The sequence below is a fragment of the Panthera tigris genome, chromosome C1 (assembly GCF_018350195.1).
Source record: "Panthera tigris isolate Pti1 chromosome C1, P.tigris_Pti1_mat1.1, whole genome shotgun sequence".
Taxonomy (NCBI): Eukaryota; Metazoa; Chordata; class Mammalia; order Carnivora; family Felidae; genus Panthera; species Panthera tigris.
In genome coordinates, this window is record NC_056667.1 from 2,239,643 (window position 1) to 2,265,133 (window position 25,491).

The window sequence follows — 25,491 nt, forward strand, 5'->3', positions numbered from 1 at the left end:
GATTTGAGCCCTGTGTTGGGTGAACTTGAGCCCCACTTTGGGCTCTGCACGGTGTGGAGCCTCTGTGGGATTCTCCCTCTCTCTCTCTCTCTGCCCCTTGCTCACTCTTGTCCTCCCGCTCAAAGAGAAACAAAGGTCAGTGATGACCAGGCAGTAACATGCTTTGGTGCTGGTACAAGATTAACCATTTCCGCCTAAACATAGTCTATACCCTTCAGTCAAAGTTGCTTTGCCCCAAAGTCCTAGAGATGAAAGCAAAGACTCCATCTCACTATGAAAATGCCACAAAGAGAAGAGTGGCACCTGTCCTCTGGCCCCTTGGTCACAATTCCAGGGCGCTGGGCAGTTTCAGCAGCGCGGGTCTCCCCACGGTCCACGAGTACCCCCTGGCAGTGACCCGGGCACCTTTATGTCTGGTGCCGCCGCACGACACAGCACACAGGCTTTCTACCGACCTCTCTGTGCCTTCAGCAAAGCCCTGCGGATGAGTCAGGATGGGCACGCTGTGCACCACCGCTCCAGCGGGCTAACTTGATAAAGAACTAACGTAAACAGAGTCCAAATAACCTAAAGAACTTCTGTGGGAGCTACTAAGACCAGCCAGAGGGTCTGGCGGTCCCTGTTCTACCCCTGGGGCTTCACTGAGGGCAGAGCCGAGGAGCTGTCCGGGGGGTGGTGCTGACGGACGTGGAGGGATCACTGCGTCAGTCCTCACCCGGAAAGGTAAGGAGGGCACTGCCGTCACCCTGTGGGGCGCAGGGAGCGTCTGCGGGAGGCAGGGCGGCCTGTGGAGGTGAGAGGTCACTTTCCTCATTATTTTTATACACACGTAGGGACAGTGTCCCTACTCGCATCCTTACACCCATGCCGTAACTGCCAGGCGGCGGGCCCGGGGACGCTCCGCAGGAAGCAAGGCAGTCCAGACTGCTGACACAGAGTAATTCATTCCTAAGCCGGGCTCCTCTGCTTGCATAAAACATGGACAGATTCTCTCTGTGGCTCAGGAGGCACTTGTGTGCCAAGTACACACACCAGTGGACAGTGAGCCTCGCTCCCAGGGGAGCCTCCCTTGGGCCTGCAGCCCAGCCGTCACGGGGTGCGTGTGAGCGGGGAGTGTTTAAAGCAGACATAAGATGAAGGCTCTAGGAACTGACAATTCGGGTCAACTAATTCCTTTAATTCTTACCCACAAAGTTGCCTGTGCCAATAAAACATCAAAGCACAGTTGACAGATCTTTTACCCGCATGCATTTTAGGAACTTTCCAGTAATACCTGAACACACGAGAAACGAAGATGTCTCTGAAGGGCAGTAAGTGAAGACGTGCTAAAGAAAACAGTGACCCTAATCTTTAAGTGTATTTAAGTCAATCCCATCAGTGGCTTATCTAGCTCAGAATTGAACTGAGAGGCTCTCGAGCCCAGAATCCTCTGGAGGTGACTCACACTTTGGTGATTCTGAGGAGTGTCACAGGAGTTGATGGCCTTGGGAGGAGGGACTCTTACCCAGTACAAGTTCCTTCCAGAGCTGGGTCCTCGGTGTTGTGCCCCAGATAATGATCAATCAGCTTCTCTCTAGAGGTCTTTGGGAGCAAAACATTCTGCTTAGCGTCTCAGAGGAAAACAGGAACAACACAAAGCCTTAACTAAGAGGTGACGTGATAGGAAGGTGTCAGCAGGCTTTAAGGACCCTAGTCTTTTGGAAGGACAGTTCAAATTCTTGAGCGAAAGAAACTTTAATACACTATAGCTGCTAAAGATTATCTGCTAGTTATTCAACAGACAATTCTATAAACATTTTCAAGAGGACACTTTATGTGACAAAAGTGATCAATCCCCTCTTGCTAGAAATACGTTTTCTTCTCTAGGAATGAAACTTCCCAAACTTACAATATTGCTTTCATCACCAAAATCTGCAGGGTCTCCAATGATATTTACTGCAACCAGAGCAACCTAAGGGAGAGTTGACCAACAGAAATTAAGTATCAAATTTGTGACTTACTCCCTTTAAGACAAGCTGCCCACTCATACTGTCATCAAGGAGGATGATGTACATCAAAGCACATTCATTGTAAAATGCCAAGTGTATTGAGTTGCTAGTGTATAGGATTACCACGAATACTTTCTACGAATTATATAAGTTGATATTCTAATACCAAATCGAGTGGCTATTTTAACGTTGAAAGTATATTAAAACAATAAAGGCTAAAAGACCTCCACAGGTTGTTTTTTTTTTAATTAAAAAAAATTATTTTTAATGTTTATTTATTTTTGAAGGGGAGAGAGAGACAAAGTGCGAGTGGGGGAACGGCAGACAGAGAGGGAGACACAGACTCTGAAGCAGACTCCAGGCTCTGAGCTGTCAGCACAGAGCCTGACATGGGGCTCGAACCCACAGACCGTGAGATCATGACCTGAGCCAAAGTTGGACGCGTAACCGACTGAGCCCCCCAGGCGCCCCAAAACCTCCACAGGTTTAACACAGCCTCGTGTTGAAGTGCTTCCTCACAGTCAAGTGTGGGGGCCCATCCACACGATCTTGGTAAACTAGACAACGAACTCAAATTCTACATTGACGTAGCTCAGTCTGTCTGGATCAGTGATTCCCTGAAGGGGGAGGAGTCCCCTTCCCACATCCTCCCTTTCTTGAGGATCACTACCGGAATGAAGTGAGGGGAACTGCAGGTTCACACACACAAGATGGGGAGGAGAAAGTATCAGTCTTCTAGTTTATGGTCAAGCATGGCTGCAATGGACCAAGTAATGTCTCAGAGCTCGCTTCCAAGTCACTGGCTGAATATAAAACTTTGATGTGGTGGAACGTTTCCATTCCTCTTGGAGGGGGCAGGGACTGTTGAAAGTATCTGTGCTAATTAAGAGTCTGCTGTGGACACTGTTGATTTCCACTACATTAATCATGCCCAAAATAAAACAAAACTGAAAAAGAGAAAAGAAAAAGAAAGATGGGAAGGGAGGGAGGAAGATGAGAGTTATTTGCTTGGAGCTTGACTACATGCAACATTTCATCACATCCCCAATTTCTCCCAGGGGTTTGATTTATCTTGCAAAATTTAGTGGGTTTATCTAGAAGAGTGTCCTCTAACAGAAACAGTGCAAATCACACGGGTAATTTTAAATTTCCTTTTTTTTTTTTTGAGTTTATTTATTTCGAGAGACAGAGAGAGGGAGTGTGTGCGTGCACACAAGGGAGGGGCAGAGAGAGAGGTGAGAGGGAAATCCCAAGCAGGCTCTTCACTGTCAGTGTGGAACCCCACTCGGGGCTCGATCACACGAACTGTGAGATCATGACCTGAGCCAAAACCAAGAGTCAGATGCTTAACCGACTGAGCCACCCAGATGCCCCAAGTTTTCTAATGGACACAGTAAAAAACTGTGAAAAGAATGACGTCGATTTTAAACTGAACATGGCCACAATAGTATCACTTCACTGTGGAAATGACTCTCTTCCTCACGTGAAGCCTCTGAACTGCAGTGTCCAGTTAACCCGCGCAGCCCCTCGCGCTTGGGTGCCCAGGCCCCAAGCGTGCAATGTCCGTGTGCGGCAGCGGCTCCTGATGGGACAGCGTGGCTCGGAACGGCCTACCGTCCTTCCGCAAAAGTTACCATCTTAGAGAAAGACTTGAAATGTCTTTGCCAAGGGGTGCGGGCCCACGCAATGCCACCAGGAGGCGGGGGGCGGTCAAGGGGAGGGCCCGCGTCTCACCTGATTATATATGTTGTACTTGTTGAGGTGGTTTTCATGAAAGGTCAGCTTGAGAAACTGTCCCACCGCGTCCACGTAGACGGACTTCAGCTCCCGGGCCCTGCAGCCCGTCTTCTCGTTGTCACAGAGAGAGACATAGCTGAAAGAGAGCACACGCCAGAGTCATGTTGACAGGGACCGTCCTGCGCAGCAGAAGTGGCCGCTGCTACCACTGAACTCCATAGGGTTAAATACAAGTTAAGTCTAGAGTGGAAAGACCTAGGGAAAAAGCTCAGAAGTTGCACTCTAACCAGGCTTCTTAAAACAAGTTCTAGATCTGAGGCAGAGACGAGCTCCATGGATGAAAACGACAGCCCTGCTTACAGAGCATATTCTACGTGGGGCGGCTGCTCAGACACCATGTCCCCCAGCACCAAAGACAAGTCTGCGACACAGGACCAACCGCAGAGGGCGATCCGTTGGTTTGCGCTGCACTGAGACAGGGAGTCGGGTTGACAGTTCCCACCAGACCTTTCCAGGTCACGCTCACCCGAGCCTTCGAAAGCGCTCTGCCTGGTAGGGCACGAAGTACTCGGGCAGGCTCTCGCTGACGTAGAACTCCACTTTGCTGGGGATCATGTACTGGTGGGCGAGCAGCTGCAGCTTTCTTATTCGACACCTCTCCACCATCTGAAGAACGATCTCTTGCGGAAACTGGCAAAATCTGAAAGCAAACCATTGCTTTTTCCCACGGTCACGGCCGCGGTTTCCAGCCATGTGCGTGGCGCTCCCCACGTAGCAAGGCGGTCCGGGTGCTGACGGGAGGGCCCCACGCGGCACGGCTGCCCCCTCCAGCCTCCAGCTTCGCAAGGAGGGGCTGAGGCTCTAGGTCACACCCGACCTGCGTGAGTCAGACTTTTCACGGCGGAAAAGCGTCCAAAATGAAACCTGAGGTTTACCACGAGATCAACACTTCCGTCTTAAGAGGCTGTTCTAGTGGGCAAGCAGGGCCAAAGGGTTTTCCCCAGGAACCCAGATGCTTCAGGAAAACCACGTGCTTGGCGAATCCCGAGCGAAGGGTGCCGGGCGAGAATCAACACTGAGCGAGTGCCACGCGTGCCTGGTGGTCTGCAGAAGCCTGCGACTGGCCACTGCGGAGCTTCTAATTTTGCTTAGTACGCGACACGGCGCGTTAAGAACCTACACTGGAGGTCAGAGAACCGCAGCGTCAGCACAGCCCTCACGCCGCGTGATCTGATCACGATGAACAACAGAGCACAGCGTTTGGGCAGTAGACACCGCGTCTGCTGAGCTGGCACGCCCCGGCTCACAATGGTGGGGCATCCAGGGCCCCGGGAGGGGGACGCACCCAAGGAGGGGACAGGTGGAAGGGGCTCGGCGGCCTGCAGGGTGTGCTCACTCCTGCCCCCTGGTCGTGCTCCCTGGCCCTCCTCCGCCACCTCTCCAGGCGCCTCCCTCTCCACTGAGAAGACAAGAACCTCAGATGGGGCTGCTCACTCCCCGAATGGGGTGGTGTCCCTGCCAGTGCCCCCCCACCCCCAGCCTCCTGAACAGTGCTAGAGCCAGCCTGCCCCCGAAACTTCCAGCAACACACAGACGCACTCTTAAGACCCCCCCCCCCCCCATCCTAAGAAACCCCTCCTGTGACCGCACCGGGGCCTGGCTGCCAATGTCACGCAGGAGCTGTCTGTGGCCACCAGCTCAGCTCTTCACGCACCCTCTCCAGTCCCTCCAGGGCATATGCTGCCACAGACAACTCTGGCCAAGGCCATGTGCAGTGGACTTCCCAGTCCTGCTCTGTTCAGTCCGCAGCTCCTGGCCTCCTCCTACCTTAGGGCGCCCTCCCCTGGGCTGGGTTCCAGGCTCCTTCCTCTCCCCACACTCACCATAGGGTGGCTATCTGACCACGGCTTTAGAAACCTCCTGCGTCAAGGAGCCCCAACTAAACGTTGCCCGGGTCCAACCCTCCGATCTAGCTGTGACCTGATGTTTCCACGCAGACACCCATAGATGTTATTAGATGTGACAGACAAAAACTCCTGACCCCTGCCACCTTCCCCCATCCCGTGCAGCCAGTCTCCCGGTCCCCTGCTTTGCCAGCTGGGGCCCTCCTCCCCATCCGCCGTGGCCTCCCTCCCTCCCCACTGCTGCATAACGAGTGCCTGCTTCCCAGCAGCACACAGAAAAGAGGAAGGGAAGAGTGCACAAAGGAACACCAGGCTGAATGCAGGAGAATCTGCTCAGCCTCTAAGTCCAGCTCTAGCTCCAAGGGACGTGCAGGGGTGACGGGGCGGGTGAGCACAGATCTGATGGACTTTCGCCCCGGAGGCACAGTCACCAGAAATCTGCCAGCATTAACGTTTTGAGGTTTCAAAGATGAAAAGCTCATAAGAGAGATGGCTCTGGGGCAGAAGGCAGCTAGTGAACACCGGGAACCAGGAACCCAGCAGAAGGCAGCTAGTAAACACCGGGAACCAGGAACCCAGCAGCTTGTAACTCGAACACTCCTCAGTCGCTCACGGTGGTCAAGTGTGGCTTTAGACGTTTAAGATAGTTACTATTTTCAAATGCTAAGCACATACGTCATACTCGGTGGTGAGGTCATTCTGGGCACAAGGACACTCTGAAAATCCTATAGTATATTTAAAAAAAAAAAAAACCTCCAAAATTATTTAAAGAAAAATAAGACACCAGACAAAATCAGAAGTTCTAGGCTTTTTAAAATCCTTCAAAAACCGGCCCGTGACTCAGTTGTTCAAATGCAGCTTATAGAGTTTGTGCACGCATCAAAGCTGTCGTTGAGGGACACTGAAGAGGCCACAACGGGACGGTGGGAAGCGTGAGAGGCGTGGACACCGGGGAGGGGTGGGGCGCACTGGGGAGCTGGCCCCACAGGCAGGAAGCCTGTCAGGCACTTGCGTGATGGGACTCCTATGGTTTCACCTTTGGGGAAGACTGACGACCTCTACGGAAAAGGCTTAGTTTCAGAAAAATACCAACTCGTATAATGTTACTCAAGCAACGGACAGTTTAAAAGGTGTACAAATATTCGAGACGATCAATTGAAAGAGATGTTCTTGGTTAAAGTTTGGGGCTAACAAAACCTTACCCACAGGAGCTCGGCTGTGAAAGCAGGGACCTACAGACACCCAAGCCGGCACGGGGCACAGTGAGGATGCGAGGCCCGGCGGACAGTCAGGGGAGACAGTGAAACAACCATGGCCGGTGAGTTTCCGCCCTCTCCCCGTATTTGTACATTTCTGAAGCCAACGTCACTTAATGCTTTGAGGGAAAAAGATCCAACAAACTTTCTTTAAAAACATAGAAAGAGGGAAAACGCCCACTGCATCACTACGCAGATGGCACCGCGGCACGAAGACAGCAGTGTGGTTCTGAGGCCTGAGTTGCAATAGAGCAGAAACTTAGCAGGAAGGGAGCCCGCCGGCCTGCCCTCGCCCCCCCCACCCCTGCCCGGCCCACCTCACCTCGGTGACCTCCACCCGCTGACGGTAGGTGCGTGGATCATTAGTTCCCGGGCACTGAAGCCATCTTCGTGTCCAGAGGAGCTGACAACAACGAAGCCAATCTTGTGGGGCATCCTGGGCACTGGGCTGGTTGTAAGGGCAGGAAAGACTTCTTTAAGAGAAAGGAATTGGTAACGTTTTAGACCACGGAAAGGGTTAGTTCGTGCCTTGCTAACAGACAACATAATTCACAACATATTCAGAATTTCCCCATCACTTTGAAAGAATCTAGTTTTTTGTTAAGCGTTTTTCACAGGAGCCTCTAATTCTACTTAAGGTATCATTTACCTTGACTTTTCCCAAACACATGTCCTAAAAACATGATCACGTTGTGGGTTGAACTGTGTCCCTCCAAAGATAGGTTGAGGTCCTAACTCCCAGTGCCTGTGAATATGACCTTTTTCGGAAATAGGGTCTTTGCAGATGTAATGAGGTTGGGATGTGAGGGCGTCCTGGAGCAGGGCGGGCCCGATACAGCAGCACCAGGGTCCATTTAGGAGACACAGACACACACACAGCCAAGGAAAGGGCCAAGCGCCCGGGGCGATGTGTCTACAAGCCAACGACCCGACCCGGCAAGTACTGCTGTCACCACCAGAAGCTGGGACCGGCAGGGGCGGTCCTCCCCTTCAGAAAGAGTGTGGCCCTGCCGGCAGCTGGATTTCGAGCCTCTAGCCTCCAAAGTTTTGTTGTCCTAAGCCACCCAGGTTGTGGCACTTTGTTATGGTAAAAACACAGTTCTGCTAAGATACAAATACCAAGTTTTTGTTTTTTGTTAAATCTGAGTTAAGAAAGCAATGTAACCAGCATGTTAACAAGTTACACAAAAGTAAGAGGAAAGGGGCAGTTTGATCAGCAGCGTGGTAAGGGCTGACGGCAAGCACACGCCCGCAGAAGGGAGGGCAGGACTCCAGGGAGGCGGGTCGGATGCAGAAGTGGCACCCGGGGCCTGCTGGAGTGACTGACTCGTAGCAGACACTTAGCCATTGGTCGAACGAATGTTTTATGCCATTTTTTAGTGAACCGTTCACAGCTGAATATCATTTTGAGGGTGGATGTTGCGACGTCTGGTTTTGCCATCCTGTCCCTGTGTGAAGACGGCACCTGACTGCAGTTTCCTCGGCACGCTCCACGTCCCTCCCCGGCAGCTAGTTCAGGGATGGGAACAGGAGAGCAGGACCCACACTGGACCGGCAAGGCTCTCCCCAAGGACTCTGCCGGGGCTACTGGGAGAGAGAAGTATTCTTCCTGCTGGGGCTATGGCCGCAGAATATTTCCCAGGGGCCTACTGGAAGCCTCCTGTGGGGAGGTCCTGCCAGAGAGTGGGCTGACACGGGGCAACAGCCACCTTGGGAACCCTGAGGTTCAGCCACATTTAAAGCCCAAACTACTCATAAGCTTCGGGTTATTTTCGAGTCGTTGAGCCAATCAAATTCCTCTTCAGTAAGCCAATCTGAACTACCTTTAAGTATCTGCAACCAGAAGAATCCTCACTAACATAGATATTAAAGAATTCTCCAGAAAGTTCTCTGGGATAGGACATACTGTCAATTGAAATTCTGAATGAGACGTGACATGTAAACATATCCCACATGAAATTTTTTTTTTTTTTTTTTTAAGTGTTTTATTTATTTTTGAGACAGAGAGAGACAGAGCATGAACGGGGCAGGGGCAGAGAGAGAGGGAGACACAGAATCGGAAGCAGGGGCCAGGCTCCGAGCCATCAGCCCAGAGCCTGACGCGGGGCTCGAACTCACAGACCGCGAGATCGTGACCTGAGCTGAAGTTGGACGCTTAACCGACTGAGCCACCCAGGCGCCCCGAAATTTTGCTTATTTTAATGTGCTTGGTGCATGATCTAGATCTTTCTTTTACTTTCATTCTGAACCTGAAAAGGCCCACATGCATAAATTACTGGCTGGTACTTGCTAACGTTTCTTGGGCTTTGGGAACAAAGGCATCCCAAACAGAAAAATAAACCATCATTAGGGAGCCTAGTTATTTCTGATGCAAGCTCACTGCAGGATGTCACAGTGCCGGAGGAAAGCTGAAGCTCGCCAAGAAGGTAATGAAAGGCAGGGATTATATTTGGGGTGTGCCTGCAGGGGTGTGGGTGGAGCCCCACCTCTGGCCTCACCAGGGCAGGGATTCGTCCTCTGCAGGGGCTCTCGGCCTGCACTCACTCCCCACGCCCCGTCCATCCTGCAGATGGCTGACTAGGACTGAATCTCCTCTTCTCCACCCCACTCTTTTCTAGAGGACGACTGTGGCCTGTGGCCAAGTCTCCCTGTCTGGAGCACTCCTCCCTCCCCCAACTATCCTGCGCTTCTCCTCACGCCCAGCTGGGCTCATCAGTATCTGGGTCTTCACTCAGAGCTCCAGATGTGCTCCCTATCCCGGGTTGAAGGGTCATCTGTGTCCTGACCCAGTCTGCTGTTTGAACCCCCACTTCTTATCATGAATTCTGAAGTCCAGCCGAACTGAAAGTTCTATGTCTCTGCTCTGAATTCCTCAAATCCCTCAATCATCTTTTTTAAAAAAACTTTTTATGTCTCTGAGAGACAGAGAGACAAGAGACCGTGTGTGTGCACGTGCGAATGGGGTGGGACAGAGAGAGAGAGAGACGGACAGAGAGAGAGAGGCAGGGAGACAGAGGCTCCGAAGCAGGCTCTGCACTGCACAAGCTGCTCGAGCCGTGAGATCATGACCTGAACCGAAGTCAGACGCTCAACCGCCTGAGCCACCCAGGCGCCCCTAAATCCCTCAATCACCTTCAAGGGCAGGGCCCACGACTTCCTGTTCCACCTTGGAACTGCAGGTATCTACGAGGTACCTTCAGCTGAACGTGATCATGTGGACACTACCTTTGAAGCACTTGCTGTGTGCCAGGGACTGTCCTCAGCCTAGACACACACTTCCACTGACACAGGTTTGTGGTCACGCCAACCTCAGGGATAAGGAAGCCGAGACACGGACAGGCTGTTGCTCAAAGTTACACAGGTAGTAAGCTGTGTGGGCAGAATCTGCGTTTAGCCGCTCGGGTTCCGGAGTCTCTGACCTTGAGCGGTCCTCTCTGCTAAGGTGCTAAGACTTAAATGTGAGACTTCCAGAGTCCTAGCGAAGGAGGTGTCCATACACTACACTGTCTCAGTAAGCCCCAGACAGAGTGCGGGCCTTCAGGACCCAGGTAGGAGGAACGCCTGGCCACTGTGAGGACAACACTACCCCACTGTTTGGAAACGATTCCTTTCTGTCCCCCTTCTTCCACGGCCCTTCCACCCTGCACCCTGTGGGGCCCTTTGTGGGAACCTTCAAGGGCTGCGTGATACCTGGGGCGTTACTACAGGACGCTACTATCAGCCTCTGTGGACCTCACCACTGACATTCTGGGGAAAATCAAAGCCCCCCGAAATACTCAGCTCCCCGCAAGTAGGACCGTGGCAGCAGCAGCAAGGGCTCTCACCTCGGCCTTGCGGCACACACTAGCGGCTGCGTGGACGAAGGCAGCTCGGCGGTAGCCTCACCAAGTCTATCAAAACGCAACTTTCCGAGATGTTCTCAGGATCGTTGACCTCCATGAATCAAAGCGAAACAATTCAGCAACTTCCGAACGTTTGGCTACAAGATTAGGAGACAAACCTTGTTTCCATCGTTCTTTTGCGGAAACCTAACTGTTAGGAGGGTGAAGAACGGTTGGCCAGGTAATCTTAAAGGCCGCAAGTGCCGCCGAGCGCACGTCCGAAACCGAAGACGGGTGGGGAGGTGGGGGTGGGGAGCCGCACCGAACCCGCACGGCGGCACGACCGCATTCCTCACTCACTCGGGTCCCCGTCAGCCGTGCGGCCCGAACACGGAGGTCGCGACGCGCAGAGAGTACCCGACGCTAAATGCGACGCCGACGGGAGGCAACCGCAGGCCGGACCCTGGGCTGCGGCGGGCGGAGCGCGGGCAGCGCCCACCCGGGCCCGGGCACCCCGCGCCGTACGCGCTCCCGGGCCCGGCCCCCTGCCCCTGCCCCCAAGCCCCTCGGCCTCCGCCCTCCGGCCCCCGGCCGCGCCCACACCGCCAGGCCCCGCGCGGTGTCGTCGGGACTCCCGGTACCTGTCAGAACGGAAGGCCCGCCCGGACCTCGGCGCCCTCACGGCTCCCAGGGCCCTCCGCCGCCCCTCGGCAGCGGCTTCCGGAGCTCAGGCGGCGCCTCCTCCACCGCCCCGGGCCGGCCCGCACCCCCGAGCCGCAGCGGCGGTGGCCGCCGAGGAGCAGCCCCGGCCGCCTGCGCCCAGCGCCAGGGCCGCGGCCGCCGCTCTCATGACAACCAGACGGGCCGGGCTGGGCCGCGCCTGCGCACAAAACGGGGTCTCCCCGCCTCCACTTCTCCGGGCCTTCTGGGTAATGGAGTCTCGGGGAGGACGGCGCCTGCGCACAGGCGGGGCTGCCGCTCCACTTCCCCAGGCCTTCTGGGTAATGAAGTCCCCGAAGGACGGCGTCTGCGCGCAAGGCGGGGCTGCACCTCTGCTTCCCCGGGCCTTCTGGGTAATGGAGTTTCCGGGGGGACAGCGCGCGGCCCAGGTCTCGGTCGCAGAGCCCACCTAGCTCCGCATCCCCGCCGCTCAGCTGATCTCTGGGTCCTGGGCGAACAACAGCCTGAGTGGCCGGCCAAGCAGGTGCCGCCGGCAGGGCCGGAGGTCCTGAGGATGTTTACGGTGTTCCGGAAGCCCAAGACGTTCAAGCTGCGGGCTCTGCACGGGACGAAGAAGTTTGGGGTGGCGGGGAGGAGCTACCAGGAGGTGCTGCGGAAGGGGTGCTTCCACTTCCAGGTGCCCGGGGCCGGGGTTCGGGTGCCTTCACTTGCAGGTGCCCGGGGCCGGGGTTCGGGTGCCTTCACTTGCAGGTGCCCCGGGCCGGGGTCCATGGGACCTGGCGCCTCCTCAAACTTCTTCCTGTAGTCACTCAGCCCTTCAGCGGGAGTTTCCGGAGGGTTCTGGCGCAACACCTCCCTCTTCTGACCGTGAAGATTAGGGCAGCTCTGGCCTGAGATTCTGGGACTCCCTGTTCCAGTGCCTATCTGCTAACTTGCTGTGTGCTCCAGGGCACAGTCAGTGGGCCTCTCTGGGCCTCAGTTTCCCCTTCCGTGAAATGAAGGAGTTGTGTTCACAGGCCGGCACTGTTGTCGCAGGGATTGCAGCCCTCATTCTCACTGGAGTCTCACTGTATTTGTTGTCTTGACCTGGACCTGGATCAGCGCGGGTTGTGGGTGTGTGTGCGTGTGGGGGCGGGAGCGTCAGGAGTTAGGGTTAGGGTGAGGGTTAGGGTGAGGGACAGTGTTAGGAAACCAGCGGACCGTGTACCGTTCACACTTCGTCAGCCAGAGGCAATGAGTCATGTTCAGGAAGATGTTTGCTGAGCGGCGTGTCCTGATACCAGTCGGGTGATGTGTCCTCATTGGTGGGGGTGTGTTTATGGGCTTAGTGGAAGCAGTCAGGCATCATTTTCTGAAACGGGCTTGGATTTTAAGTGCCTTTAAGGAGCCCGTTTTGAAAGGATCTGTGTGGCGAATCCTGTGGAGTCGACACCGCTACGTATATATTTTTATGTGACTTGTCATATTTTTGAACGACGTGTAACCCCGGGCACGATTCTTTGAAACATAGTTTTTTTTCTGATTGTGAGGACCGCAGGTGGAAGGGCCTCAGGTTAATGCTCCCAGGCAGCCCGCCCGAGACCGGAGACGTTAGCTTCCTGCCCTACCCTCCCTCTCCGCAGCTCCCCATCACCGGTTCCCGCCTGTGCCTCTACGAAGACGGCACTGAGCTCACTGGAGACTACTTCTCGAGTGTCCCTGACAACTCGGAACTCGTGCTTCTCACCTCGGGCCAGACCTGGCAAGGCTGTAAGTGGTGGGGACGTGGGAGAGTGGCGGGGAAGCCGGCCCGGCTTTGGAGGTGCTGAGGGCCTGCTGTGGGGGCCAGCCAGGGAAACGGAGAATCTTCTCGCTCTGAGCTCCCCAGGGGGGAGCCCCGAGTCGGGAGCCCGGTTGTCCAGTTGGGTGTTTTAGGTGTCTTTTCTAGGTCATGTGAATTTTATGTTCGTTCTGGGTGTCCTAGTAACTCCAGAGGGCAGAAGGGAGGGATCTAGGGGTTGGGGCCTGCGCAGGTTTGTGGGTAAGGCAGAGCCAGAGAGAGACGCCATCCTGTGTCGTCGGGCCGTGCGAAGGGAGCGGTGGTGGCTCAGGTTGTGCTGTCTGCTCTGTTGGTGTTTGCTGATGTGCTGTCACGTTGGGGGCCCATCAGAGGCATCGCTTCCAGGCATGATTCTTTAGGGGCATCCGGATTTAAGAACCAGCTCGATGACAAGTTGCACATTGGAGCTGTAGGCCAGGGGCAGAGCGAGTGTGCGTTCCTGGCTCTTGCGCAAAGTGGCTTACGTTTCAGGAGATGCTTCTGGTGCTCCAGGAAGTGGGAGCTCCGAAGACAGAGATATCTGCCTCTTTGGCCGAAGGGACAGAAAGGGGCCCTAGAGTGGTGTACGTGTGGCTTTGCCCTGCGGTTGGGACTCCGCTGTTAGCAGTCACATCTAGTGTCTGCCCCAAGGTGGCAAGCGCTCTATCTCTTTGGGGCCTTGTCCTTCTAGAGGGGCAGCCAGAAAGCAGAGTCACTGTGATGCCTCCTGGGACGGCCCCTTGCAGGAGGTGGGGACTGGGCAGGACAGGGCTGAGAGCCTGCCTGGCTTTTCCTTTTCTTTCCCATTTCGTGGTAGCGAAATGAACAGACTAAGAAACACGGACTTGTTCAAGTGTGTGAATCATGAGGGATTGGGATCGCATCTCAATATTTTTTTTAAGTTTATTTATTTATTTTGAGAGAGAGAGAGAAAGAGCACAAGTAGGGGATGCAGAGAGCAGGGAAGTGTGAGAATCCCAAGCAAGTTCCACACTGCCAGTGCAGAGCCCGACGTGAGGCTCGAACCCATGAACCGTGAGATCATGACCTGAGCCGTAATCAAGAGTTGGCCATTTAACCGACTGAGCCCCCCAGGGCGCCCCACATTGTTGTTGTTGTTTTTAAAGAAACGGGCTGTTTTCCAGAGTGGGAACACCTGTCCCACGGCCTCCGCAGCCTCCCCCACTTCTGGCTTCGCCACTCTTCTATTTTAGCCATTCTGCTGGGCGTGCAAGGTGTCTCCGTGTGGACAGCTTTGTGTTCCTGCTGGTAGTGCGGTTGACCATCTTTCCCTGGGCTAGCGGGCTGTCCACCCGTCCTCGCCCAGAAGGCGTGTCTTTGTCAGTTTGTATCTTGTCCATTTTCTAATTGGAGTTCTAACTGTTGAGTTTCGGGTTTTTCTCAGAATACGTACTGGATGTGAGTCTTGGTAGACGCGTGGCTTCTAGGGACTTCCTCCTGCTCCGTAGCTTGTCTTTACGTCCCCAGAACAGGCTCTTTCACAGAACAAGTTTTCCATTTCGATGAAGCCCACATTGCCCGTGCCTTCCTTTTGTGCTCATGCTCTGCACGTGAAGACTGGAAACTTCTGGCCAAGCCCTGGGCCCGGAAGCGTTTCCCTCCTGCCTTTCTCGTCAGTGGATATGATCATGTGACTCTTTTTCTTTAGCCCATGAAGGGTGGGTTTATACTGGTTGATTTTCGAGCACTGAACAGCCTCTCGTCCCCGGAACGACCCGCTGGGCCGTGGGAGCGTCGTTGTTTCTGTGGGTTGCCGTTTCTGTTGGCCAAGGTGTCACGAAGGGTCACGGTAGACCGTGGTTCCACCGGGTTCTAAGCGCTGGCTGGGCTGCAGTCAGGTGGGTGTGGGAGGCTCCAGGAGGGAGGTCCAGAAGGAGGCCCAGAGACGTGGGAGGTTTCGTTTGGGGAAGAGAAGGGCAGCGACCCACCGGCTGTCGTGCCTCCACATCCGGCCCCTCCCCACGCTGAGGGGTGGGCAGCCAGGCCCAGGGGAAGGGCTAGCTGGCATCCGGGCAAGCCCAGGGCCCCGGACGCCCCTGAGGTCTGGCAGGTCCAGCAGCGTGGTGGTGCTGGGCGTGCGGAGACCCCTTCCTCACCGCAGCGCTCAAAGGACCGCCGGCTTTTCTGTCTGTGACTCTTCTGGTGGCAGATGTGAGTGACATCCATCGCTTCCTCCACGCGTTCCACAAGCCGCAGGCGGGGCTCATCCAGGCTGCCCGGCAGCTGCTCTCCGGGGAGCAGGCCCCGCTGCGGCAGAAGCTGCTGGCCGACCTCCTGCACACCGTCAGCGAGAACACCGAGGCCGAGACCAGGGCCGAGGATCCGCCGTGGTTTGAAGGTACTCTGGGGCCCGGAGCAGGGGTGGGACTTGCTGGGAGCTGGCCACGCAGGGGACACCAGGTCCCACCGCAGTCCCTGGGCGGGGGGCCTGCCTGGCTTCTGTGTGCTAGAGGCCCCGGGACTGGCCTCCTTACTCGAGTACTCTGTCAGCTGCGGGAAAGCGTACGTGACGTAACGTGTTCCGTCTGAATCATTCTAGGCGTACGGTCTAGGGTCGAGCACGTTCTCTGTGGCGCGCAGCCACCACCAGCACCCGTCTCCAGAACCTTCTCACGTTCCTCTACGGCACCGTCCTTATGTCCCCTCCCAGCCCCCGCCCTCCACCCGGTCTGGATCTGACTCCCCTCGGGGCCTCCCCCCGGGGATCACACAGGACTCGGCCTCCTGAGCCTGGCCTGCTCCACCAGACACAGTGCCCTCGGGCGCACGCGTGCTGCAGGCTCTCCCTCCTTCAGGCTGGATCTCGTTCTGTGGCGTGGCCGGACCGCGTTCTGCTTGTCTGTCACCCGGGCGTGTCCACCTCGGGGCGCGGCCTTCAGGCCCGCCGGAGCCGCCCTTGGACTGCAGGAGAGGGGGTTCGGGTGCCTGGAGCCGAAGCCCCTCTGTGGTGTCTAGATGCCCACGATGCAGGTGGGCCAGAGAACCCTCTCCAGGCAGAGGGCAGGAGCCCGCGGGCGGGACACGATCAGCACTTTCTCAGACGAGGCGGGTGGCGCTCGCAGCCTGCCGCCCGGGAGAGGATGGCCGTGGACTCCAGGGGGGTCTCGTCTTCTCTTGCTCCTGGCAGGTCTGGAGTCTCGATTCAAGAATAAGTCTGGCTACCTGAGGTACAGCTGCGAGAGCCGGATCCGGAGCTACCTGAGAGAGGTGGGTGTGCGGTGGCGGGCACGGGGGCGAGGCGAGGCGTGGAGACGGTGCCCGGAGCTACGCGCCTCTGCAGGCGGACGGCCCCGCCGGGGCCCAGCTCGCGGTGTCCCTGGGGTGCAGGTAGCGGCCGGTCCCCGCACTCCGCACGGTGCTGGCGTCTGCCCCGAGCTGGCGCCCTGTGGGGTTGTTGGGGCCCCACCTGGGGCCTTGGCCCCCTTTCTTTTTGCGCTGGAGTCTCAGTGTGGGTTTTGAATAGAACCGACCTGTGAACGTCATCACCCGTCAGGTGGTTGGATTTTGACGTGAACTTGTCTGCATCCAGCACTGGCTGTGACGGACGCCCACGTGGGTGGGTCCTGGCCTCTTTCCCCACGAGGACACTTCTGTCTCCAGGCTGTGGCCCTGGGTGGGGGGCCTGACCTCCGAGAACTGGGAAGGGCCGAGCTGCATCTGCTTTTGAGGTGCTCCGAGCCGTTGTGGGTGTGAGCTCTGACTCCACGGGCCCAGGAAGGAGATGACATCCTTCGCCCCCCTGGGAGATCCGAGAAGCGAACACAGATGGAGATTTAAAGCTTCGGTGCTCCCACTGGACGTGGCTGTCTGTCCCCAGAGAAATCTGTGCCTGATGTGGCCTCTGTCCTGCTGCCCACTCAGCGAAGAAGCAGAGCCCACGGACAGATTGGCGGCACGGAGGGCAGAGCTGGAGCGGTATCCCGTCCCGCTCAGAGGAAAATTTGGTCCCGTGGCACTCGCCTTTTGCCGTGAGGGTGGGGGTCTGTGCAGCTGCCTTCCGACCTCATATGATGGGACAGAGGTGGGGTGCGTTCCCCAGGCGCTGACTTCTGTAAGGATGAAACATGTAAGAGGTCAGCTCTTCAGAGTGGACGGGAGTCCAGGCCAAGATCCCGTGACCCCTGCGCCGGGCCCTCCATGCAGGGGTGAGGCCGGGTGCTCCCTGCAGAGGCGTGTTGGGGGCGGGGGCTGCCCCTGTGCTCGTGTGCTTGGAAGGCAGTCCCAAGGCCATCTTGCCCTCTGACTTTGCAGACGTTCTTTCTGCCCCGCCCCCCCCCCCCCCCCCCCCCCCCCGCACGCCTGCCCGCGTTTCTTGGACCGTAGATCGCAGGGTCTATGGTGCAGGACGATGCACGGCCCGTGCTCCACTGAGAAGGAAAGCTCAGGACCGCGGTATGGAGGCCCCTGTGGTCCGGCCCGGCTCCCCCACCTTTTCTGTCCTCCCACCTCCGCTCCACCCTGGCCACCCTTGCCTGCCCCCTGCTGCTGCCGAGAGCGTGCTTCCTGCCCTGGCCGCCCCGGCCTGTCTCTCAGGCTGTGACCCCCTCGGCACCACACAGACCCTGCCGGGCCCTCTGTGCCCTGTTAATGTGTCTGCTGTCCTGTTGCTCGCACTCGACCAGGAGCCCCGTGGGGAGGAGGGGGGTCTTTCTCTGCCTCCCCTGGGTGCTCAGCGTTTGGCTGCATTGTTGTGAGCCTCCCTCCAGCTTGAGTGGGCAGCGTGGGTGGCGGGCGGGTGACGTTCCTCACCTGCCCGCCTCCTCTCGGGTTTCTTCCCACGTGGCAGCGGCGAGCGCCAGGGAGACGGGGCCAGGACTCCCGGAGCTTGAGTCTGTTACGTGGCCGACCCTGACCCCGGCTGCACGTCACGGGCCCAGAGAAGCTGGCCGGGCTTGGCCGGCCAGGGACCGTGTGAACTCAGCGCACTGGGACCCCAGGCGGCAGGGTCCCCGAGGGCCGTGGCACCGAGTGGACTCGGAGTCCCCCGACCGCGCCAGCCTTCAGCGATGTCCCTTGGCGTCTTCAAGGTGAGCGCTTCTGCCTCCACGGTGGGCGCGGAGGCTCAGGAGGAGTACGTCCGGATTGTTGGCCTCATGTGCCGGAAGCTCAGGGCGGAGCAGTACCACAGCAGCTACTTCGACAGAGGAGCCGAGGCGGACAGCCGGCTCTGCACACCCGAAGGCTGGTTCTCCTGCCAGGTGAGCGGGGGGCCGGGGCCGGGGCGGCCCTCCGGGCATCAGCTCAGCTCGTGGTTCTCTGGCTTCAGTGGCCCTGGAACCCCCGGACGGTGCCGGGAAAGACCCCCCCGCCTCCCGGCCCCCAGCTGCTCCTCACAGGTCTTCTGCCCGCTTCCCGGGCGGTGCTGCTGCCGCGGGCCGGGGCCCTCCTTCGAGAAACATCAGTGGCAGGGAGTACGCGGGGCACTGGGGACGGAGGGCGCCACTTGGCCCCCTCGGGAGAAGGGTGGTGGGCAGAGGAGAGGACGGTTTCGGAGCTTCTGAAACGTGGTGTGTCCCCGGGCAGCCATCTAGGTGACGGCTCAGATTTCAGGACTGGTGGCCAGATGTGACCCCTCGGGCGTTAGTGTGGCCTGACTCCACTCCCTGGCGGGGTGTGGTGGCAGCAGCTGGGAGCAGTGTCCTGGGCCTCCTCCCGGACACTCAGATAAATGACAGAGATACCGCTTCCCAACAAGTGCTACCACCTCTGGGGACCAGGGTCACAGTCTGGAGGCTTGGGGCCGGCGAGCTTTGCAAGGACGGCAGGGGCTGTTCCACTGCCCACGCTTCCTTCCCGGCCTCCTGGACCCCATGCATTTCCAGTAAAATGCCCTGTCCCCACTGGTGGCTTTTCTAGTGCCACTGAGGGTACGGAACAGGCCCTGGAGGCGGGTGTGGGACCCAGCAGGTGCTCGGTTGGGAATCCGGCATTCCTAACGAGTGTCTTACTGGGGGTAACGAGGGAAAGGGGGCACCGTTCCAAAGACAGGGTTCCTGATCGCCCCAAGCAGCACACCGTTTACCAGGACTAAGTCCCCTACTGGGGGCTCGTCAGTCAGCTCCTCCCGCTTGCCTGAGACCCGGGGTAAGGCCCTTCGAGGACCCGAGCTTGCTCTCTGTTGCCTAGGGTCCCTTTGACATGGACAGCTGTGCATCCAAACACTCCATCAACCCCTACGGTAACAGGGAGAGCCGGATCCTCTTTAGTACGTGGAACCTGGACCACATGTGAGTACGGGTTCCGCAGAGGTCAGGAGTGCTTGTTGTTGAGAACTGAGCTCACAGACCCACGGGGCACCTGCGGGGGCCTGTCCCTGCCGTGGCGTCCGTGGCCTGCCTGCCGGCTGCCTCGTGTTTCATGTGCCGAGCGTGTGGGTTGTGGACCCAAAGGTGTCCTGGGTGTGCGTGCGGATGGGTGCAGGTGCCCACTCCTAACCTGCCTGATTAGGTGCCCTCCATGGTGGGGGCCTCCGACAGGAGCTGGTCCAGGTCCTTGTCCATGTGCGTGCGACCTGGTACGTGGCCCCTCGGTCACGTCCGGCTCCACCTGTGGGGCCCAGTGGGTGGCTCTCACCGCATCGCACTCTGGGGGTGTCCTGCCCCAACCAAGCAGGAGGTGCTCAGAGCGGGGGCTCTGGGTGGTTACTGTGTGCGGGGCATTTCCTGCTTTCACCGGGGTGCGTGGAGGCCGGCAGCAGTGTTCTTCCACGTGGACAAGCTCTTTCTAAAAAAGGCGCACAAGTAAAATTGTGTTATCTTCACGGACTGTTTTCTGGAACGTAATGATGTCCTTGTCTCTGCTTTGTGAAGACAGAGGTCTTCCAGTGCCCTTCAAGTGGCTCTATCACTTTGGGGACAGGTGGCTTTGCACATATGTAGGACATCACAGGGACAGCTGAGGCTCACTTTCCACCCCTCCTGGATGCACCCCTGTCCTTGCCGGGGAACCGCTCTGCTGCCATTTGCGAGCATCCCTGTGATGCCTGTTTACACAGACCTTTACCCTGTAGGTGTGATTTGAAATGGACGTAAGTGGTGGCGCATGTGGTGACTCTACACCGGGCTTTTCTGTCCCATGTCGTGCTCACGGGGATGCGTCTGTGGGTTTCGTGCACTCGTTTCACCAGGTGCAGAGTGCCTCGCTCTTTCAAGAGAGTATCGTTTGAATATCCGTTTCCATCCCGGTAGGCGCTTCTGGCCGCCCACCTTCCGCTATGACAGAGCCCCCTGGGCTGAGCGTGCACGCGGGACCGACCTGCGTGGCCATGTGGGTGTGGCCCGTGGACTGGCAGCGTCCTCAGCATGTGGGGACTGGTCAGGAATGCAGATTCTCGGGCTCCGCGCACCGTTCCCCGGGTGCTGGGGATTGGGGTGCACGTTCAGGTGAGGAGGCTGTCCTGGTGCCCGAGCTGAGGAGCTGCGCTCCCCTCTCGGCAGGGTGCTGGGTCTCACCCCTTCGATGTGCACCGAGCACCCAGAGACGATTGCCGGGTTCTCCAGGTCATCTGTCGGCTACTTTCCGTGCCCCGCTGGGGCGTGGGGACATCGATCTGGGGGCGGTCCCAGCACTCAAGGGGCGGAGCAGGCCAGCCTGGAGCAGAGTGCAGACGAAGCAGCAGAGGCCGGAGCAGGGTTGTCTGACACCCTGGTTTCAGGTGCATTTTCTCTGTCTCAATACAGTACTTCTGTGTTCCGGCAAATCGGCCTGCTTCTCCGCACGCGTCTGACTTCCGGTTTTCTGTGCTATTTCAGGCTCGTTTCTCCCAGGAGGGTCCTGTGGGCACTAAATGTTCTTTGGTCTTGGAAAATGTCCCTCTGGCCTCTACTCCTGCGTGGTCATTTGGCGATACTGAATTCTGGGCGGTGGGTGTCCCACCTTCAGAACTCTGAAGACGTGCTAACACTCTCCCGGCGTCTGCTCGGGAGAATTCTGCCCACAGCCTGTTCTCTGCCTTTTCTACAGACATTTCAGATTTTCCCTTTCTCTTTGAACATGGCGTGTGTGTGGGTTTAGATCCTTAAATTCTGACCGGGGCTTGTCTTTGTTCCGAAGACAAGTTTCTCTTTCGTTTTGGAAAACACCTAGGTATTTTTTAGTTACCCCTTCTCGGCTTCTCTCTGTCCGGCTTCTCTGGAGCTCCCGCTGGCCGCACGTTGGACCTTCTCGTCCTGTCTCCCTTGTGCCGTGGGGGTGGTGTCGGGGAGCCCTCCGAGGCCTCTCAGCGGTCTGTTTCAGAGTGCTCTAGCCCAGGTCCTCCGCGGGGGTCCTCGCCCCTTGCGGTGTGCTCCTTGTGGCATCTGTGCGTCTGGATTCAGAGTCCACCCTCAGTGGGGACTGTGTTTTCTGTGCACTGGCTTGTCGTGTCCCCACAGGGTGGTTTTGCATTTGTTTCTGCCGGACACTCACGGAAAGCCAGGGCCTCTCGTGGCTCTGAAACAGCGGAGTATTAATTTCTGGCTTGGGTCCCGTCCCCTGTGGCAGGTGCAGTCGGACTGTGGGTCTGTGTGAACGGTGAGCCGAGGGTCCTGGGTTTCCTGGTGACTGTGGAAATGGTCACGCTGTTGGTGCGCCCGAATCATGCCTCCTGGGGCCTCTACCTGGTGTGTCGTCCTCACCCCTCCCGCTGCTGACTGAGGCTCGGCCATGTGGCTCCAGCACACGGGACGCCAGCGGACGCCTGATACGTGCTTGCGCGCTGGGGCTCCTTCTCTTTGAGCGCTGGCGTCAGTGGGGAGGGCCCTGGCCTGGCCTCCTTGAGGGTGAAAGGCGCCATGGGGAGCAAGGCCGCCCCCAGCCAGCCCTCCAGCGTCGCGCAGCCACAGGAGCGGTCGGGGTCAGCGGGCGCCCCCCTGTTCTGGGGCTGGGCAGGCAGCAGTGGGTAGAGGGTAGGGTGGCTTCTCCTCCCTCCCGGAGCCCCGGGCGCCCCTGCCGCTTCCATGGCTGGACTGGGGTCTCGGTCCCACCTCCCTGGCCCTCCCCTTGGGCCTGTGTCGGGACCAGAGCCCCAGTGGGCTGCAAGAGGGTGGCTCGCCCCTGCGGATCAAGTGTGGACGTGAGTTCCTGGCAGTGGGGAGCCCTCACCTGCTCAGCTTTGTACCTCTTTTCCCTTTTCTTCACTGTTTCTCCCGTGTTGTAGGGACAGGTGGGCCCAGCATGCTGCAGTGGCCCTCCCGGCCTTGTTTCTGTTCCTCGTGTTTACAAGCTCAGTTCGCAAGCTTTACCTGTCCGTACGCGGGCTTTGAATGGTGTGTAAGCAGAACAGGTTTACACAAAGCAGTATCGCGATTGTCTCCAGTGGACACACACACAAGCACAAGGTCGCGGTCGGGAAGACAGACGTCAGGAGGCCCTTATGACTCTCCCCAGGGAGGACAGGGGCTCAGCTTTACTTCTGCGGTTCAGCTGGGGAGGTGCTCCTGTGTCACCACGGAGACGGGTGTCGGTGGGGACGGGTGGCGTAGGGCTCCACCCCCTTTCCCCGTGTACTTCCCAGTACTTACAAACACGCGCCGCCAGCCCTCCTCCCTGAGACATTCGAGCTGCTGGCCCTGGGGCCGCACGCCGTGAGGACCGTCCCCCCAGTGCTGCCCCTGCTGACAGCCGCGGCCAGAGGAGGGGTCACTGCCCCACTGCTCCTCGGGCGTGTTTCCAAGTGCGGCTCCTTTTGAAACCTGAACCTCTGGCCACTTGTCCTCCTGTACGCCCCCAAACGTCAGCTCACATTTGGGCCACAATGACCGGGTGAAGCCCTCCAACGTGTCCCCGTGCTGCCATAGCAGGCTACTCGGTAGGGGCCGTGGGACGCCGGCAGCACCCGTGACCCTGTCTCGCCTTGCCCTGCAGAATAGAAAAGAGGCGCACTGTCATCCCCACGCTGGAGGCCGCCGTTGCGGAGCGGGCCGGCAGGGAGGTGTCCTGGGAGTACTTCTACAGCCTGCTTTTCACTGCACACAACCTGAAGCTGGTCCACATCGCCTGCCATAAGAAAACCAGCCACGGGCTCAGCTGTGACCCACGCAGGATCTACAGAGCCCAGACGAAGCCGAAGAGACGGCAGCCGGCCCGCAAGTGCCAGTGATGGGCCACGCGTGGCGCCTCCTCCCCCGGCGGGCACGTCCTCCCATTGGGCACTGTTACTACACTTTTGCCGCTGCAGTGGTTCCTGGAAAAACTTCACAGAGCCCTCCTACAAGTTCTGACCTCGCTACACTTCCGAATCTGTGTTCGCACCTCCGACGGCCCGAGTGCCAGCGGACAGGCTAGCCGTGCCCTGGGGCGCGCGGTTGGCTCAGGAGCCCTTCCGGCCCTGCTGGGCGGCCCCCGCAGAGACGCAGCGTCAGGCCCGACGTGGCCGCGCTGGTCCGAGGCACGGGCATTCTGTGTCAGCTCTCTGCTGGGTCTCTGCTCCCGGGCGGATGTGAGGCTGTATCTGCTGGACTTTTCCGGATGCTCCAAAGAGTGGCGACCCATTCAGGGCGAAATGTTTGTAAAGAACGCGCAGGGACACGCGCTGCTGTATGGTTTATGATGGCAGAAAGCGGGAAACCCTCCGAATGCCTGTCCACAGGTGAGTCCTGCTTGTGGTATCGTGCTGAACCGCGGGAAACCGCTGGCTTTGTAGCTCAGAAGCTGTCAGAGGCCATTAATTTCTGGGTTCGTCTTCCACGTGGACATAAGGCACAGCCACGTGGCAGCTCTGTGTGTTTCATACGGAAAAGGGAAGCTGTCGAGTGCACAAAGCATCCAGTGGCTTGACCATGCAGAGGACAATCTGTTGGTTTTATAAAAGCCCGTGAATGTATGTCACACGCACGTGTTAGCGTGTACAAGACGGTCAGGAAACACACCGTCAGGACAGCAGTAGTCCTGGGGGACAGGGTGGGTGGGGGGGGGGTACTGGATTTTAAAGAGCCAATTTTCTAAATCATGTATTTTATAATACTTGAAGTTTTTGAAATGATCACTTATTTCATGATCCTTTAAACATTCATTTTTTAAAGTCACACAGATTTTAATATTTGAATTTTTACATTTATTGTATAATCATAAAAAGCAATAAAGATTTTTTAGAAAAAGACTTATCAAAAAAGTTTGCACTCACTGGGAATGATGAAAATGAGGATAAAAATAGGGGTTAGTGATTTTTTTTTTCAAAGGTTTTAATTTATTTCTGAGAGAATGAGCAAGCAAGCGTGAGCAGGGGAGAGGCAGAGAGAGTGAAAGACAGAGAATCCCAGGCAGGCTCTGTGCTGTCAGCACAGAGCCCGATTGAAGGCCTGCACTCACGAGCTGTGAGATGGTGACCTGAGCCAAAATCATTATTCCATTTTCGGAAATCGAGATCTCAGAGCGAGTCGATCCTGTGTGGAACCGTACGAGTGCCACCTCAGCACGTGGTGTTTACCTGGCTGGACCGGGAAGCCCAGACCGTGGGGGAGTCGGGGCCCGTGGGAAGTGCACCCTGCTGTCCCGGTGGACCCTCCTTCTCCAGCCCAGCAGCAGCGCGACCTCTTTGCAAAACGGGGTCATGGGCTGTCCGTTTTCAACAAAAGAAGGGAGTTAAAACGTAGCGGCTGGGAGTGTTGAGTCTGGTGATCTGTGGGTGCAGGAATGCTGGGTGGTCTGGGCAGGAGGTCCCTCGTACCGGCAGGCCTGTCACTTGCTGTGGGCCGGCTCTTTGGTCAGCAAGACTGCAGAGGGAGGACCTCCAGACCCAGGGCCTGCAGGAGGGAGGGAGGCGGCCGGCAGTCAGGCTCTGATGGCAGCTGAGGGGCAGAGCTGGCTGGAGAGCGAGGGCAGGGAGGCCCAGGGAGGGAGTCGGCGTGCAGAGCCGGGGGGGAGGGACGAGGTGAAGGGTCCGCAGTGGAGGCCCTTGGACCAGTGTGAGCAAGGCACAAGGGCTCTGGTGAGGCGAGGCCTGGAAAGGGGGCATTTCAACCCCAAACACTCTAGGAAGCCCTTGAAGCAATTTAGGAAGGGGCCCCGAGTGCCCATTGCCAGGACAGGCCGGTCTCCAGCCTGCCTGAGGCTCCAGGAACACCCTGCCCTGGGGGTGTCTGTCACCAGCCAGTGACCTGGGCCGGGCTGGGGTCCAAGTCCGAGGTCCTCGGGTGGGCATTCCAAGCTCGTGTGACCCCAACAAGACCCTGGGCGGCCCCAAGGTCTGGGTGAGCTTCCCGGGTCGGCAGCCCTCATGCACTGCCCCACATCTGGCTGGAGAGGGAAGCCAGGTCTCCGCCACCAGCTCGAGGCCTCTGCACTTTGCCCCAAGCGTCCTTCCCGCGA

General features: G+C 57.7%; 2 protein-coding genes across 5 annotated transcripts in view; one reads left to right on the top strand and one right to left on the bottom strand.

The window, feature by feature from the left end:
• The window catches only part of CEP104 (centrosomal protein 104), a 33,842-nt gene extending 22,306 nt beyond the window's left edge, over positions 1-11,536 (bottom strand). The window contains exons 1-7 of one of the 4 annotated variants that reach the window (XM_042994470.1): positions 11,348-11,536; positions 10,710-10,864; positions 7,208-7,358; positions 4,252-4,425; positions 3,723-3,861; positions 1,889-1,951; positions 1,505-1,581 (exon numbers count right to left, since the gene is read on the bottom strand). In XM_042994470.1, the coding sequence (XP_042850404.1) occupies positions 1,505-1,581; positions 1,889-1,951; positions 3,723-3,861; positions 4,252-4,425; positions 7,208-7,320 (566 nt within the window). In that variant the 5' untranslated portion in view covers positions 7,321-7,358; positions 10,710-10,864; positions 11,348-11,536. The remainder of the gene's footprint in view (positions 1-1,504; positions 1,582-1,888; positions 1,952-3,722; positions 3,862-4,251; positions 4,426-7,207; positions 7,359-10,709; positions 10,865-11,347) is intronic. The other 3 variants (XM_042994468.1, XM_042994467.1, XM_042994469.1) reach the window with 3 other exon arrangements.
• A 254-nt stretch (positions 11,537-11,790) lies between these two features.
• DFFB (DNA fragmentation factor subunit beta) lies at positions 11,791-24,077 on the top strand. Its single transcript, XM_042994472.1, has 7 exons — positions 11,791-12,063; positions 13,010-13,136; positions 15,356-15,544; positions 16,334-16,413; positions 18,234-18,404; positions 19,333-19,433; positions 23,050-24,077. The coding sequence occupies exons 1-7, from the start codon at positions 11,941-11,943 to the stop codon at positions 23,282-23,284; spliced, it is 1,026 nt and encodes a 341-aa protein (XP_042850406.1). The 5' UTR covers positions 11,791-11,940; the 3' UTR covers positions 23,285-24,077.
• The last annotated feature ends 1,414 nt before the right edge of the window (positions 24,078-25,491 follow it).

What these genes read in the sequence shown, in the direction of transcription:
- DFFB (XM_042994472.1), top strand. Translation starts at nt 11,941, where the DNA reads ATGTTTACGGTGTTCCGGAAGCCCAAGACGTTCAAGCTGCGGGCTCTG. An exon ending in GGGCCAGACCTGGCAAGGCT is followed by an intron (nt 13,137 to 15,355) that starts GTAAGTGGTGGG and finishes TTCTGGTGGCAG; the next exon opens with ATGTGAGTGACATCCATCGC. An exon ending in AAGGCTGGTTCTCCTGCCAG is followed by an intron (nt 18,405 to 19,332) that starts GTGAGCGGGGGG and finishes TCTGTTGCCTAG; the next exon opens with GGTCCCTTTGACATGGACAG.